A 16,830-nucleotide genomic window follows, 5' to 3' on the forward strand; every position below is an offset into this window, starting at 1 on the left:
TAAAAAGAGATAAAATATATGTGTATATATATTTTATCTCTTTTTATTCTTATTTTTTATCTTATATATTATATTGTATAGTTGGATGTGTGTATATATCATGTAAAACTGTAACTAGAGCGTGTAACAAAAGTAATTTCCCTCTGGGATTATTAAAGTATTTCTGATTCTGATTCTGATATTTGTTTTTGGCTGATATCAGAGTAATATCTGATATCAATATTGGACTGGGACATTACTATTCAAAAACCATTAAGAGACATAGATGCAGTGAGCTTGTGTGCAGCTGTAAAGTTGTATGGATTAATGCACAGAAATAAAATGTTTAACGGCCTGAGGATAAATTGTGTGGCTCTCATAAACTTGCTTTGAATAAAGACCCAAATTTTATCTTATTTTAATATTTATAGCTGATATCATGTTTAAATTCCATCTGATAAATTTGTTCTGAATATAGACTTTTTCCAGTCAGGTTTAGGTACTAAAAACAGTCAAAATTAATCTGTTCTGTTGTGTATATTCCACTCATAAACCAGTGATTAATTCAGTTATTCTGGTAAGTTCATCTTAGATATTCATAATCAAAATATAAGATAAAGATTTATTTCCGTAAAATGTCATAGTTTTCGTTCTGTTTACGTTTTTTCTTTGAGTTATCATTGGTTTTATTTCCATTTCCTTATATTCTAGCTCTTTTAAATGGTATTTGAGTTCTTATGTATTTCTTGTTTACCCTCTGTTGCCTCCTAGTGTCAGTCTCCTTCTCCTAGTTCCCTTCTAGATTCCTGTCTTTGATTTCGATATTAAACTAGCTGATATTTACACAGTGGGGATCCATCACACCCTCTGGCTCACCCTATGACGGGGATGAAGTCTGGAGGAGAACTGACGGTTTCCTCCTGTGAACCCCCTTTATATCAAAACGCTGCCTATACGCCATTATACAGTAGCTGGAAGTAAGAAACACGTTTGGCGGTCATCTGGAACACGTTAAATATGTTGATATGTGTTGGAGAGAAGTTCTTTATAAGTTACGCATAAGTTATGCACAAGTTACTCAGAGGTGTTGGATAAGGTAGACACCACAACTTATGAGAAACTTACACTTAACATATGTAAACGATCAAATAACTTACCTGTAACTTATGCCCCCCATATGGCATATGCTGGCATGATCTCGAAATTTTGAGCATGCTCAAAACTTCTTGAAGTACTCATCTTATGTTGACGTCTGCCAGCGTGCTTCAGCATGCTCATAACTTTTACAAAATGTACCCATAACTTATCCAACATAGGCCAGCGTTTTTGCCAGATTTTTTGTAGGTCACCCTCCTCTTTGTAACATCTGCATAAACAGACAGCTTTCTTGGTTGGTGATTAATAACTGCTGATAGCCAAAGCCAAATTTACTAAATTGGTGGAGATAACTTGATTTTCTAACTGGCGGTCCAGGAGCCCAATTCAGATGCAATAGGCCAAGAATCCTGGTGAGTAAGCGGGTTACAGTAATGATCACTCAACTATAGCGTTCAATTGGTTTTACCCTCGATTTTGAATGATCTATTAATTAATTACAACTTCCAATTCTGGTTAATAATATATTCATAATCTGTTGGTAAAATATCACAACAATTATTATTGTTAATAACTTCTAATTAACAAATACACTGAAACCTTAAGCTGTCTAAAAAGTGCACACACATATAGACAAATGAAGCAATTAAATTTGAAACTTTTTCAAAGAGTACCTTTATCAAACATCCGGTATTATAAAAGGAAACACAACTTATGAAGGTGTGAATTACATTTCAAAACAGAATTGAAACAGAAAAACTGATTTTCAAGGGAGCAGACATCATACATATTTATTAAACATTTCTTGAAATACATACATATTTTTTTTTTTATGTCCATTCAAGTGAAACGATTTAAGAACTCCCTACTTCTCACAATAGTCAGATTAATTGCTTTATAAAAATCACCTCCGGCCTGCTCATCTTTATGTGCCCAAAACTTGGACATTCAGAGCTGCAGCCTCAGTTTCCTGGGTTTTGAGTAGCTTCCCACATATCAGTGTCAGATATGACATAAAACCACAAGCTTGGTAGACAAAAATATTTAGTACTACTCACCATGTAGCTTTAAAGTGAAACAAACAACAAATCAATCTAAGGAAGTTGCATTTAAATTATACAAACAGTCAGGACAGCATGAAAAAATACATTAAATGAAAAAGACATCACGACTCAAAAATATTGTTTCTAAAAAAATTTAAAAATGATCTTTGATTTCTCTTTTGTTCTTCTGATTATGGGGAGGGTCCTGCTGAGCATGTGCAGTTTCAGCGTCATCAGGGGGTAGTGTTTTGCCTAGTGGTTAGAGCAGTGCTATTGTGCTCTAAAGCGGTTGCAAGTACCCGGTTCGATCCCTACCACCTGGACTCTGGGTCCCTGAGCAAGATCCCTCATCCCACACTGCTCCCCAGGCATGGCATAATGGCAGCCAGTGTGAGATCAATAAATAATTTATTATTATATATTACAAAATGAAACTTTGTCAAAATAAAGCCCTTAGACATGTTGCGTGTTTGGGGTCGGGAAGGGGGTGATTCAGGCGTGTAGCTATTGCAGAAGGAGAGCAGACTATAAAGTAGACCTTGACAAAACAATATTGCTTTTTTTTCACCCCATACAAAGATAAACTACAATAAAAATTGTATAACACTAGCAAAGTACTGAAAACGATGATAAGCAGTTCATGTTTAATAGGCATTCCAATTCAGTTAATAACCAGTACATGACTTACATCATTAATTTAATATTAGAAAATCCCAACATAACCATATTTTCCTCATTAGCTTGGATGCTGTGTTCTAGTTTAGTATAAAGTAAAAAAAAAAAAAAAACTGAAATAAAAAGAAAATACTTAACATCATTTATTTTAGTTTCCTAAAAAATTGATCATCAAAAATAGCAAATTTTATGTTAATATAGACATTTTGGACCTAATTTTATATCTCAGTTGTGGCCTAAGGTTATGAACATTTACAGTGTATCTTTTGTCATATTTTCTCTAAGTGCTAACTAAGGGATAGCTATATAATCTTAGCTCAGATGGAGAACACAAAAAAAATAATTTATTTAAATTCCGAGCTTCAGTAAACATTTTCATAATTCCCTGCCTTTCGGTTTGACCCTCATTGTCTTTTATCCATTCTGATCTTCAGCTCCTGAAGTACCTTTAGTTTTTCTTGGTCCCCTTTTTCCTTCATTTTCTTAATTAGAAAGTCCAGGTGTTTAAAAGTGTTCCCTGAATTGACATTTAAAGCAATTTGCTTCAGTCTGATAACATGATTGTAGGCCTCATCCAGCAATGACGCTCGCTCTGCTGTCAGGTTGATGGTTTCTTGTTTAAGATTTTCTAAAAGACTCGACTTTTTCTCACATTCTTCTTTATTTTTGTCATATTTTGCCTTAACATCTTCCAGGGTCTTCTGAACCTTTTTGGTCTTTATTACATAAATCCAATTTTCTTTAACATGATTTGATACATGACACCTATTTGTACAAACTTTACAGTGATCCCGCTTCATGACCTCACAGTGTCCTGGTTTTCTGGCCATTGTGCATCCTGGATAGTGACAGTTCTCCTCACAGACAGAACAGGTGATGGCTCCTTCTAAAAAAACCAAACCCCACTTTCCACCTTTAACTGGTTCTTTTTCTTTGGATACCTCATCAACTTCTATAGTAAAGTTCTGGTTCTCCTTCATCTCTTCTTCATGTTTATTATAAGCTTCTTCGATCTGTTTGAGTTCATTCTGCTTCAGTTCAGTCAGCTCAATTCTCTGCTCCAGGTTCTGGATGCAGGCCTCCAGTCTGATCCGTTCATTCAGAACCTCTACGGTTGTTTTCAGAGGCTGAGGTTTGGTTTTTTTCAGAAACTCCTTCAAACGACCCATTTCTTCCTTAGTAAAGTCCCAGGAGTATTTTGAACCATCCTGATCTTTATCTGTTCTGTTTCTCTGTTCGATCTGTTGATTATTAAACATGAAGTGAACAGGCTGATTCATCTCATCTCTGGAACATTTAATTTCTGCATTTTCCAGGGCCTTTATGACATTTAAAGGTGGTTTTCCGTCAGAATGAGTGACCAGAGCAACTATGTTTTTCTCCAGGTCTTTTCCAAACAGAGACGTCACCGAATCAAAGATGTACTTCAGTCGGTCACTCAGTCGATTATCACTGGCCTTCATCACCAGACCCACTGCATTGATCTCATGAACTCCATCTTCTGATCTGAACAAATCAAACAATCTTCGGCTGACAGAGACATCTTCTTTAAATCCCCTGGTGCTTCCAAATCCAGGAGTATCGATGATGGTCAGAGAGAACGGTAGAGTTTGGCCTTCAAAACCAAACATTTGATAGACAACAACATCTGATGTCTGACTTTCTGTTTGACTTCTCTGCTCCTCTTCCACAATCTGAAACCAAACTTCATCCTCAAACTTCCCACCCACAGCATAGTTGAACAGAGCATTGATCATGGTGGACTTTCCTGCTCCTGTTTCACCAACTAATAAGATGGTTTTATTGGTCTTGCTCGCATCTTTCTCACCAATCGTCACTCTGGTCAAGGTTCCAATCAGCTCTTTTTTTGGTATCAGCTGGTAGATAGAAGGAGGTCCATGATGGATTTGAACACTTTCTGATTTCAAGGCCTCCTGATTAAAAAAACTCATTTCCACCCTGCAAGAAAAGGACAACAATCTTTTTCCATTACAAATGTATGTTTTTTAACTATATAAATGCAATCATAAAATTATACATTTTTCTAAATGTAATTTCACATTAAAATATATTTTGTTCAGCACATTTTGTGTTGCAAAATAAGGTTGCAATGGTGTACACTATGGATCAAATTTTGATTAGGGCAAAGGAGGCTTACAGAGTGTTTATGTTTGAGATATACCCTCAAATTTGGTTCTTTGAAGTCAGGGGAAGTTTGCACTACAGTGGATATGGGCTGTTTCCAAGGGGAGCATTAGAAGGGACTCCTCTATTCAGGAAAAAAAAATCCCTCACTAATAAATACTTTGAGGGACTTTAGCAACATTGTAAAAGAGTGCCATGTTATGCAGGGTTGTTGGGGTTTGGTGAAGCTATTATTGTGTGCAGCTTTGTAATATGCAGTCATTAATGTTGTTGTTGGCCGGCAAATTAAAACGAAAATGGCCGATGCCTTTGTAATGGGGAGCCATTAGGATCATCATTGGTCTGGCTTAAGAAGCGCAATGTTTGGCCACATGCATGGTGATGAGGATATGTGATGGTGGGAAGGAATCAACTCTAACATTGCATTATAGGTTTCCGAGAGCTGGAACCTGAATCGACCCCCGCTGTTTAAGGTTGTTTTTCTCTTTTAACATAAATTGTTGCCTTCCAATCCCTAGCTGGAGTAGTAACTTGATGATGCAGCTTTCTGTTTTGCCTCTTTTATGTAATATTTTTTCTACTTTTAAAGAATGAGTAGGAAGAATGTGTTCTGATTTCGGATCACCCCAAATTTAAAGTGGAAAAAACAGACTACAGGCTGATCCAACTTTGAAGAAATGTCCTTTAAACAGGTCAAAATAAGGCTCAGTGTTTTTTGTGACATTTGCCTGCCTGTATGACCTATTTAAAACAACTGGGCCTGTTCCTGATGAGGTGGCAGAAGGTCTCCTGAGGGATCCCCTAACAGACAGTCTATGATGCAACGTGACATTGGAGACATGATTCAGATTCAGGTCTGGGGAAAGGGGCAGGCCTGTCCATAGTTTCAATACCTTCATCTTGCAGGAACTGCTGACCCACTCCTGCCACATAGAAGGATCCCCGGGCCAACCGCAATAGCATATCTTAAGGGGCCTGAGGATCTCATCACTGTACCTAATAGCAGTCATGCTACCTCTTGCGAGAACACAGAGGGCTGTGTGCCCCTCCAAAGAATTGCCACCCCACATCATTACTGAACAACTGTCAAACTGGTCATGCTGAAGGATGTTGCAGGCAGCAGATCACTCTTCATGGTGTCCTCACACTCTGTCATGTCTGTCCCATGCTCAGTGTGAACCTGCTGTCATCTGGGGGACATCACAGGACAAATGATCACATTTGCCAATCCTGGCGTTCTTTGACAACTGCCAAGTGTATTGGGCACACAATGCACGTCGACGTATAGCCCTCATACCATGGAGTCTGTTTCTAATCATTTGTGCAGACACATGAACATTTACTTCTCCTGTTCCGCCTTGCAAAAAGGCAGAGGTATTGATCCTCCTACGTGTCCTCCATGTCCGTGTAGTGACCTGTCTCCTGTTGGTACCTCCAGACACTATGCTGACAGACACATCAAATGTTTTTGCCAAAGCTTGCAATGACGAGCCATCCTGAATGAGCTTCATCTAAGCACGACAAGTTTGAAAGCACCACAAACATTCAAAAGTGACCAAAACATCAGCCAGAAAGCATAGATACTGAGAACTGGTCTTGGGTCATCACCTGCAGAACCATTATTTTATTGATTTAAAACTTATTTTTGTTTTAAGGACTTTGAAGGACTAATCCATGCTTTCATTAGATCCCGGTTGGATTATTGCAATACATTATATTGTTAGGTTTATTCTTTACACAGCATGTGCATTGTTATTCTGTTAGCCAGATTAGACAGAGTAGAAGGCCTTCCTTCACATTGTGGATGTCACTGTGTGTATGGAGGTCATCTAATCAGGACAGCATTCGTGTCTTTAGAAATGCACAGGATATGGGCACATCTTGGAGCCGGTCTGATAGAGGAGAGCTATCTGTAATTCTTGGGCATAGAGGCAAGATGCATACAGGTCAGGGCAGAACAGCATGTCAGTTTCTGATACGGACAGCTCAGCCTCCACCAGATGCAAAACATGGACTCATGAGGTATAAGGAGGAGATGACCTTGTTCGGGGCTCAATCTTTGCTCAATATTTGCCGGATGCTCGCTGACGTTGTTTGAGCCCACAGCTGTGCAATCTCCAAGCAATTTCTCTGTCCTGTAATGGCCTGGCCTGGAATAAACACTGTTGGTTTTACACAGTTTGAGTTAAGAGTAGTAAATAACTTGCTCCAAGGTAAAGAACCGGTAGTTTCGAAGCGCAGCTGCCTTCAAGGGGACCTAACTTCCATATTTAAAAAGTTGTGTTTCCACCCAGGGACCATTTGCGTGTAAGGCAGACGTGCTAACCACTACACTACGGCAACCTACCGTTCATATTTACAGATGCAGCGACTTCAATTGATCCAGAATGCAGCGGCTCGGCTTCTCACAGGAACCAGTAATGACCATATAAGGCCTATACTGGCCTCTTTACATTAACCTATAAGGTCTTAAATGGATTAGCTCCTTGTTATCTTGGAGACCTTTTAAAATTCCAGTCTGTGTCGAGAAGTCTACGTTCAAATAATCAACTATTACTGACATACTGTATCCTCGGACTCGACTTAAGAGGAAAGGAGATCGTGCCCTCTCTGTCGTTGCTCCAATTCTGCTCACAGCCTGGATCATTTTAAATCGGCAAGGTTAATTCATCCTTTAAAAATTCAAAAGCAATATTTTCAGTATCCCGAAATTCAGCTTGGTCATTTCATCGTTTGATATTCAACATCCAAATTTAACATTGAAAATTCAATGTTTAATTTTCAATGTATGATGCAGATCAGGTCACTATGGGTGACAGACATTTCGTTGGAATTCATTATACAAATCTTGAATTTTACTGGCTTTTAAAATTCATCCAAGAGAGACATATTTACTTCTATGCATTCCACTTTTCTGGTTATAATTGTATTCACCATACACTTAATCTACTATAGCAACTGTAAGATAACATTTACAAGAACACTGTTCTATGGCATTTTGAACTCTTGAGTATGTACGGAGCACAAGAATGGAATTCTTTTTAGGGGAAAATTCTATTACCAATAAAGGCTCCACTATACTTTTGAGGAAAGTATACACATACACCAGCGGCACAGAAATTTTATCCTTCGTCATCGACTGTACCTATTTTGACATTTCTGATGAGATATGGCTTTATAAGGCACTGACATCCTAAGCCAGGTTTTGTGGGTTTGAGTCCCATCTGGGGTAAAGACAAGTACAGAGGTACTGTGGAAGCATGCCAGTCAGATGACACCACCAACAACAAATAAACCACTATACCCTTAAAGGTATAGCGGAAGATTCGGTGGGGAGTGGCAGCCTAGGGGTTAGGGCATTGTGCTTGGAGTCCAGAGGTCCTGACTTCAAGCCCCACTGCCACTCTGGCTCCCTGAGCAAAGACCTTTCATACCACACTATTTCCTGGGTGCTGCACAATGGCGGCCCACTGCTACCCAAGGGGATGGGTTAAATGCAGAGAGGTAATTTCTTTGCTTGTGACAGTGTAATGACAAAAAGACCTAAAAAAAAATTGGAATGGCCTCCTCACTTTACTTTTGCCCTATACCTTTACAAAAAGAACTTTTGAAGGCGCATTATGAAAAAAATGTTGATTACATGTGTTTATGAGCCTTTCAGCCACTTGTCCAGTTGGAGCTGTTGGGTGTCTTTTTTTTCCCAATTCTTCTAAGCTCAGGAAGCAAAATAATGTGTTGGGAGCTGGAGAAGTTCCATCTTTTTCTAGCAGAGTCCGCCATGGATCCTCCTCATCATCAGGGGATCCACAGTATATAACCTGCCTTCAGACCTTGCCTCGACGCCGCAGTGTTAAATCCAGTTTGGTTAGCACCTGAGCCTAGCATCTTCTGAGAACCTTTGTTGCTCTTGAACCCAGATTGGATTCTAATCCTTTTGTCTCTGCTTTCAGGAATCCTGTTTTTCTCTTGTGAGCTCTGGAAGAGCTTAACCTGCCGAGCCTGCCCTCTGAGCCAAACCTGAAGACTCTTCTCTGGATTCCCATGCAGCTCTGGACTACGAGCTGGAAACCCAAAGCCAAGGTCTGCCTTCACGCTAGAAGTAAGACGCTGAAGCAGTTATCGGACTCTGCTGAACTAAACAATCTCTGGACCCAACAGTTCCTCCCTCAAAGCCTAAACCGGACTACTCAAGGTATAAACCTGAAACTCTCAAACTCAAACTCAACTGCGTCGAAGCTAACTGAACTGTCTCCCACACAGACTCCAGTGAACCAGCCCCCAGGCCTGAACCAGTACCAGTGTTATTTCCATGTGCTTGTGAACAATAAACTTGTTAAACTTTTCTTCAGTCTCCGTGGTGTTCTGCATATTGGGCTTTTCAGTAACCCATCATGACATAATGTAATGTACCCCTAAAAAAGATATTTAGCTTTACAGTTGATTTTTTTAATATTTAAGAGCTCCTTTTCTTCCTTGGCCACTATAAATTAATCAAAACAAAAGCAATGAGGTTATGAGATATGTTGGTATGGTTGTGGTTGTAAGATGCATTATTATCTTAAGATCTTAGAATTAAATGTTAATTTATACCTGAATAACGAAGTGTGAATGTAAGTATTGGTTTTGTTAGGAGACAAGATTTTGATAATCAATTGAACTGATCTGATTTGTTTCTCACAGGTTCATTGTTAACTAGATCGCAATGACTTGAATGAAGGAAGTTCCATATGAAAAATAAAAAGCTTAGTTGCAATTAAACTACTTTTGTCATTTTGTTGTAGCTTAGCTTGCTAAGTTGCTCTGCTGGGTCGGTTCAGTGTTGTGAAGCTTCATTTAATGTAGAATAAGTTATAGCTTAACTCACTACATTTTCTAAGTAGCATGCCCAACACTGCCAGAGGGGATCTATGGCTGGAAGCTAATGTTGTTTGGAGAGCCATGGCATATCAGCATAATTTTGAAGAGTTTAAAGTGACATTTAGGAAGTAACTGTACCTGTGTTGCGATGCTGTTCTGGTTCCCTGGTCCAATCTGCTGTATATTTCCCCAAGTTCCTGCAGCTTTTCTTCATATCCATGTGTCTTCATCTTTTTGATAAGGTAGTTCAAAAATACATAAGTGGAGGCTGAGACATCACTAGAATTACCAATCTTAACTAACTCAAAAAGTTTCATGAAATGCCTGTAGGCCTCTTCTATTAATCGCCTGCTTTCTGCATTCAGTTCTATTTCCTCTGTTTCAAGTCTTTTTGACAGCTTTATCTTCTTCTCTTGGGCTCCCTGTTTCTGTGTATAATATTCTTTCAATTGTGCTTTATTTTTATCAACCTTCTGGGTCCTGATCACAAATCTCCAGTTATTTTTAACATGTTCTTCTGCAGAACACTTCTTGGTACATGAAGTACATTCTCCATTTATCATCACCTCACACTGTTTGGATTTTAAAGCAGTTTTGCATCCAGGATAGTGACAGTTCTCCTGACAGATCTGACAGCAGACAGCTGTTTCAAAACCACATATTGGTTGTGTAAGAGGCTCTATATCTTTGTAGGTCTCAGGAAGAGGTACCTTGAACTTATCACTTTTCATCTTTTGTTTATTGTTACGAAGAGCCTCTTGAGTCATTTTAACACCTCTCAGTTTCAACTCTATAAACTTAATTCTCTCCTGCAGGTTTTGGATGCAGGCCGTCAATCTGATCTGTTCTTTCTGCTCATCCAACACGACTTTCTTCTGCTGAGGTGAAGATTGTTCCAGAAAGGCTGTGAGCTGTTTCATTCCATCTTCTGTTAATCTCCAAGCATTTTCTCTATATACTTTCCGCTGTTTTTTTTTCTCTTGGCAGTTATTAAACTGGAAAAAAACTGTTTGATATTCTTCATCTTGGGCACATTTGATGTCTGCAGCTTCAAGAGCTTTAAGGACCTCTACAGGTTCAATTCCGTTTGAGTTTGTCAAGAGAGCTATGATGTTATTTTCAACAGTATTTCCAAACTGAGACAAAATGAAATCATAGATGTACTTCAGTTGATCACTGACTACATTACCCCCCTCCTCCTTCATGACCAGTCCTACTGCATTGACTTCATGGATTCCATCATCTGATTGGAATAATTCCAGTAATTGTTGTTGCAACCCTGCATCTCCATATCCAGGAGTATCAATGATGGTCAGAGAGAATGGCAGAGTTTGATCCTCAAAACCATATATCTCATAGATGACAACATCTGATGTCTGACTTCCTGTCTGACTTCTGTCCTCTCTCTCCTCAACTATCTTAAACCAGATCTCATCATCAAGTTTTACACCCACAGCGTAGTTGAATAAAGTGTTGACAAGATTAGACTTTCCAGCTCCCTTTTCACCAACAAGCAAGATGGTTTTTAGTTTGTTCTCATTTTTTTCTCCAACAGTTACTTTTGTCAGAGATTTAATCTTCTCTTTCTTTGTTTTCAGCTGATAGATCTTAGGAGGACCTGGACAAACTAGATCACTTTTGGAGATAATGTCCTCAAAATCTGAAGAATTACTGTTCCTGTAAAACAAGAGAACATGTTCAGCACATGTTTTAAATGAAGAAGAAAAAAAGTGTATCACAGTGCATTAATGGCTTGTAAGAGATTAGATGAATCAGCAGGTTGCTTAAATTGTTAAAACAGTTACTGGGACATTAACAGATAATTAACTGATACTGTGAACTTAAACAAGCTCTCATTTATCTTGGATCAATGTTTACATGTGGATAAACCTTGCAGTCTATTCTATGTTACAGTCTGACAGATAGCTACCAATGACAACTGTCCCCCTACAAACAGCATGTGTGTGATCTGCAATGTTGGGAACATTACTTTAAAATGAATTATAATTTTAAGTTACTTCTCTCAAAACTTAACTGAGTTAGTACTTGTTAGTTAAACTAGCTATGTAGTTATTTTATAGTGATCTATAATGTCAATTAATTTGATTTACCTACCTGTTATTATAACTTTATATACAACTGTAAGTTCAATTATGAAATATAACATGCTTGGTATTATTTATTGAATCAGTGATTCATTTATATGATCACATTTTTCAAAACAGTGTATACCAATTGGCACACTTCTGTTTTGGAACGAGTGAGTCAGTAGAATCTTTGGATAAGGTTTCAAGTAACATAATGGTATTGTCAAAATGTGAAAATTATTTAGTTAGATCAGTTTTGTGGAAGCATATTTTTCCTTTGCCTGTTTGTGAGATAAAGTGTTTTGAGTGTGCCTGCCCGAATAGGAGTGAATTCAGAGAAATCTTGTACCAGTCCCTATGCTGTAATGTTTAAGGTAGGGGGACAGAAAGCAGATACCTCCCTACTCTAGACAAGGGTGAAGGGAAGGTAAAGAGAGATAAGAATAAGTTCACACAGCCTTATTCATGCCACAAACACAAGACAGTTGTGAAATGTTTATCTGGCCAGTGAAAGATATATTAACCTAACAGGGAATGTTTTTTCGGGTGGGACCTGCAGTGATGGGAATAACGGCGTTGAAAGCAACGGCGTTACTGCTAACTGTTACCTTTTTTAGTAACGAGTAATCTAACCAATTACTTTGACCGTTACTATAAAGCAGTTACCATTGCCGACACCCTGTTACTGCGCGTTACTCAGGTCGCACAATTAACCTTTTTTTCATCATAGGACTCGTGTGCGCCTTGTCACGAGAGAGGGGAGGATGAGATTGGCTGATGTATAGTGAGATTACATCTGTCAGTTGGGTAGGTGGATGTTTCCGCTGGCGGGTGTTAATGTACAGCACACACAGACAGATGGAGACTCAGGAGGACTCCAGCAGCAAAACAGCGTTTTCCAGATGGAAATACCGGTGTTACGTCGAGCTGCGTTTCCCCATCATATACAGTTTCCCCTACATCTCCGCACAGCGTAGGCGGCACTATTCACCGCGCAACCGTCAGGAAACGCGCACGCTCACTAAAGGCGCGTAACAGTCGCCCTGTGCTCGCACCACAGGGGAACTACGGAGAGCGTGAACAATCAAATTTTAGCCTATACGGACGGACGGACGGACGGACGGACGGACAGACAGACAGACAGACAGATGCAGTATTTATAACAACCCAAACACACAGGATTTCAGAATTAAACATCCCCAGTTATTAACTTCATACACTCACCAGATCTGAACGCCCTGTTAAAAAACTTCACACCCATGAGTAGAGGTAATGCATCCTGATGATATTTACACTGCATCAGATACCGTTTCCCCCATGTTAAGCAGGGGAAACCGATGTCATTTACGTTGAGTTGCAACAAATGCAAAACTCTCTGCAGCTACTTGTCTTTGCGAGAAGGTGGGGGCCAGGTGGTGAGGGTTACGGGGGCGAGAAATGCAAAAGTAACGCAATAGTTACGTTTACTTGTAACTAGTTACTTTTATTGTGGAGTAACTCAGCTAGTAACTCAGTTTCTTTTTGGGAGAAGTAACTAGTAACTATAACTAATTACTTTTTCAAAGTAACTGTAGGAATGACGACAGTCAGATGGGCCTTGGCGGGGGAATAACAAACATGTCCTCACCTGTCAGTACTGCAATTGACTCAGTTTTAGCTAAAATAGCGACAAATTGTTGTTCAAAATAGGAGCAAAGAGAAACATTTTATGCATTTGTAGATAGTAAAGATGTCTGTGCTTTTCTTCAGACAGGATTTGGAAAAAGTTCCTATTGTGATCATCGTGTCTCCATTGGTGGCTCTCATGGACAACTCTATTCTCTCCAATTTTCAGACCTGCACACCTGCTACGATTTTAATTCATCATCTGACAAGTCGCATCCCACGTCCATAAATCGTCTTTGCAAAGTTCTTTCATTAGAGGGTTGACGATGTTCAAAAATCCACTTTATGTTGCTTAAAACGCCTTTTATGCACAGATTTGTCTTGCAAATTCTGCAAAAATTGTTGAAAAATGACATGATGACTCCTCCGTGAACATCATACAGTGGTCTACATTTCAGTAAACACATCCCACCTGTCATTCTTGGCGCACGTCTCAAAGGTCACGATTCGCTGCTACAATTGGCTAAAAGCTTATTATGGAAGGTGGTTACTAGCTGGCACGTCACCCAATCAGATTGAAGTATTGTACTAAATGTCCCTCATTTTCAAAGACAGAGTGAAAGGCATCTATCTGGCTACTGCCAGGTTAGCTACGGGTATTTATGAAAGAAATGTGGGTATCCTGGAGTTACAGCATGAATGAAAAACATTTATATTTTGTTGTTTATAAACTCTATATCTTATAAATACATTGATTCAAGAAGTTGTTGTTCCAAATAACAGCACGTGTGTGCAGCACGCTCTGGATGTATGCATCAGGCGATGTTGTTTTCTGCCTCTGATATTATAAACATCTGTATTTATACTTTGAGATCACAGGTTGAGTCACACTTTATCTTTCACGAGTCTGTGTGTTCCCGGCCTAATTTAAATGGGAATAATTGCGGTTAACGGTTAAACTCCTGTTTTGAAGCTCAACTTTAATTTCAGTCTGATTTACTGCTTTAAAACTAAAATACTTGAAAAAGCCAAACTTTAAAGTTCAATATGAACTCACCAGGTTATGATTTGAACCTCCATGGAGTTGTTAAATCCTATGGTAGCTTTAACATAGTGAGCATTGAAAACTCATTCCTTTGGCAGGTAATTTTACCTACCTGCTAATGTGAATGGCTAATAGACAAATCTTAATTTATAATTAGGTCAATTTTTGGCATGTTTTTAGCTCATTTGTTTCAATACGGGGATGTACATTTCTAGTGTCTTTTTTCTAAGCTTTTTGAAAACAGTAATAGAAGGGCATTGACACTGAAATTAATAGATAATTTGAAAATACTGCAACATACCGTTAACTATTGATGAGATAGACAAATTATCTCTTTGTTCTCATTGTTCCATATCAGTTTAACATCAACACGAGTTGAAGTGATGGACATGTATGGTACAATAGGTTCTCGCTGGAAAGCCCACCACAGTCTCCAGCCAAAAACTTAAGTTTTATGCATGTAGCACCTGAATGTTTGTGTATTACTGTGGTCGGGGTTTTGTGGGATTATGTTTTTTTTTTATCTAATTTTTTAAAGGTATTCAACAAGCTCCAGGATAATGAAACATTTTAGAAATTGGCCATGTTATTCTTTCTCTTAGTAATTCTGACACATATAAAGAATCACAGAACTTTCTCTAGATAACTTTTGGAACATTGATTTGGGTTACTTATCAAGATATACTTACTGTGCCATGGCGGTCCTCAAATCAGAAGTCTGTGGGGAATAGATAAATCTATTATATGAGGCAAACAGAAAACCTACTTGACTGTTATAAACTGTAGTAAGGCATTTACATGATCATTGCTTTCGAAAAGTAAATAATAAATGACTGAAAAGTAACTAAACAATAGTAATGACAGGTGCATCAAAATATTCTCCATCAGTGCTAGATGTGCATATTAAATCTATTTTATTTTTACTGAATTGCACTTTTTAAACCTTTTTCTAATTAAGTATTTTCTATTGGATCAGCACATGCAAGTTCAAGCATATTTTTCATCAATGCAAATATTTGCTAAAAAGCTTTCTGTACACAATCATGAGAAGATTTTGACACAATGGGTCTCATGCAACACTATTTTCCTATACTTTTCATAAATTACTTTTTCTTCTACTGTGGGCTCTTAAGAACATGCATATCAGATTCAACAAACATTGAACTGTTGCATAGTGACTTTTCACCCATATTTTGCTTATAGTAAAATGAGGCTTAAAACAGGAATAACTTGTCAAGCTGTAACGGAAAGTTTTCAGGAGGAAGTGCTGAGAACAAAGAAAAATCATTATGTGTTCTCTTCCTTGTTTCAAGTCTGAAAAAAAACAGTTATGCAACTTTGTTTGTACTGTAATATTAAATTCAAAAGGCAGAACCACACCTCTGGGTTCGTGAAGTGTTCTAGTTTTATGGAGCTGCAAAAGATGTTTAACAGTTTGTGAAGTCTTGTGATTTATTTTAAAAATCTGTAATGACTTTATCATATATCCACAGACTTTACTAGATCTTTCAAAATTAATTTCCATATACATACAAAAGCATCACACATGATTTAAACACTCTTGTTTGCTTTTTAAAATAAATACTTTAAATGATGAGCTGCAGATTTTTTATTAATATGAACATTACTTTTATCCAAAGCGTACTACAAATATGGACAGAATACATTGTATTCATTATATAGATCTAATATTAGCATTATCATCATGTTTAGTTTAGTTCGCTACATATTTAAAAGTATTATTTCAAATAGGTGGCATTATTACTTTGCCCATAAACAGTAAATCTATCCTACCTTCTTTTGCTGCTTCCAAGTTGATCTGAAGAGCTGTTGGTTCACCCCTAGGCCTGTGAAAGGAGCTACACCCAGTTTATATGTTCCTGAAAAATCATGTGACCAAAATAGGTCATGTGATTTTACAGAACTCAAAAGACACACACACCCACAGTGGTGAAGAGAGCTTTTTATCATGGAGATGTGAACAAAGAGAAAAAAATGGTAAATGCCATCAAGCAAAAAAAGCCTTTGATGCAGAACAACTAAATATAACTCTGTCATTGTACCTTGTCATTCATTGTCATTGTACCTTGAATAAGTTTTTTAATTGTTTTCATATTTACACAGTAAAAACTAAAGAATATGGGAGTGATGTAAATTTATAATGTAATAATCTTTTATTTATAAGTTTATTGGATAAAAAACACTAATGTGTTGACAGACATCCTTTATGATTGATTGCTTTGAGTAAGTGACTGTGTACATGGTTGCAGATTGTGGAAAACCAATTGTTTTGTAGACT

General features: G+C 38.0%; 1 protein-coding gene across 1 annotated transcript in view; it reads right to left on the reverse strand.

Annotated features, from left to right (window-relative positions):
- LOC107093927 (septin-5-like) overlaps nt 1–4,744 on the reverse strand; it is a 17,600-nt gene extending 12,856 nt beyond the window's left edge. Inside the window, exon 1 of the mRNA XM_015389276.1 lies at nt 3,734–4,744. Coding sequence (XP_015244762.1) covers nt 3,734–4,744 — 1,011 coding nt within the window. The remainder of the gene's footprint in view (nt 1–3,733) is intronic.
- Nucleotides 4,745–16,830: the final 12,086 nt, after the last annotated feature.

The sequence above is a fragment of the Cyprinodon variegatus genome, unplaced genomic scaffold (genome assembly GCF_000732505.1).
Source record: "Cyprinodon variegatus isolate N-32 unplaced genomic scaffold, C_variegatus-1.0 Scaffold453, whole genome shotgun sequence".
Classification (NCBI taxonomy): domain Eukaryota; kingdom Metazoa; phylum Chordata; class Actinopteri; order Cyprinodontiformes; family Cyprinodontidae; genus Cyprinodon; species Cyprinodon variegatus.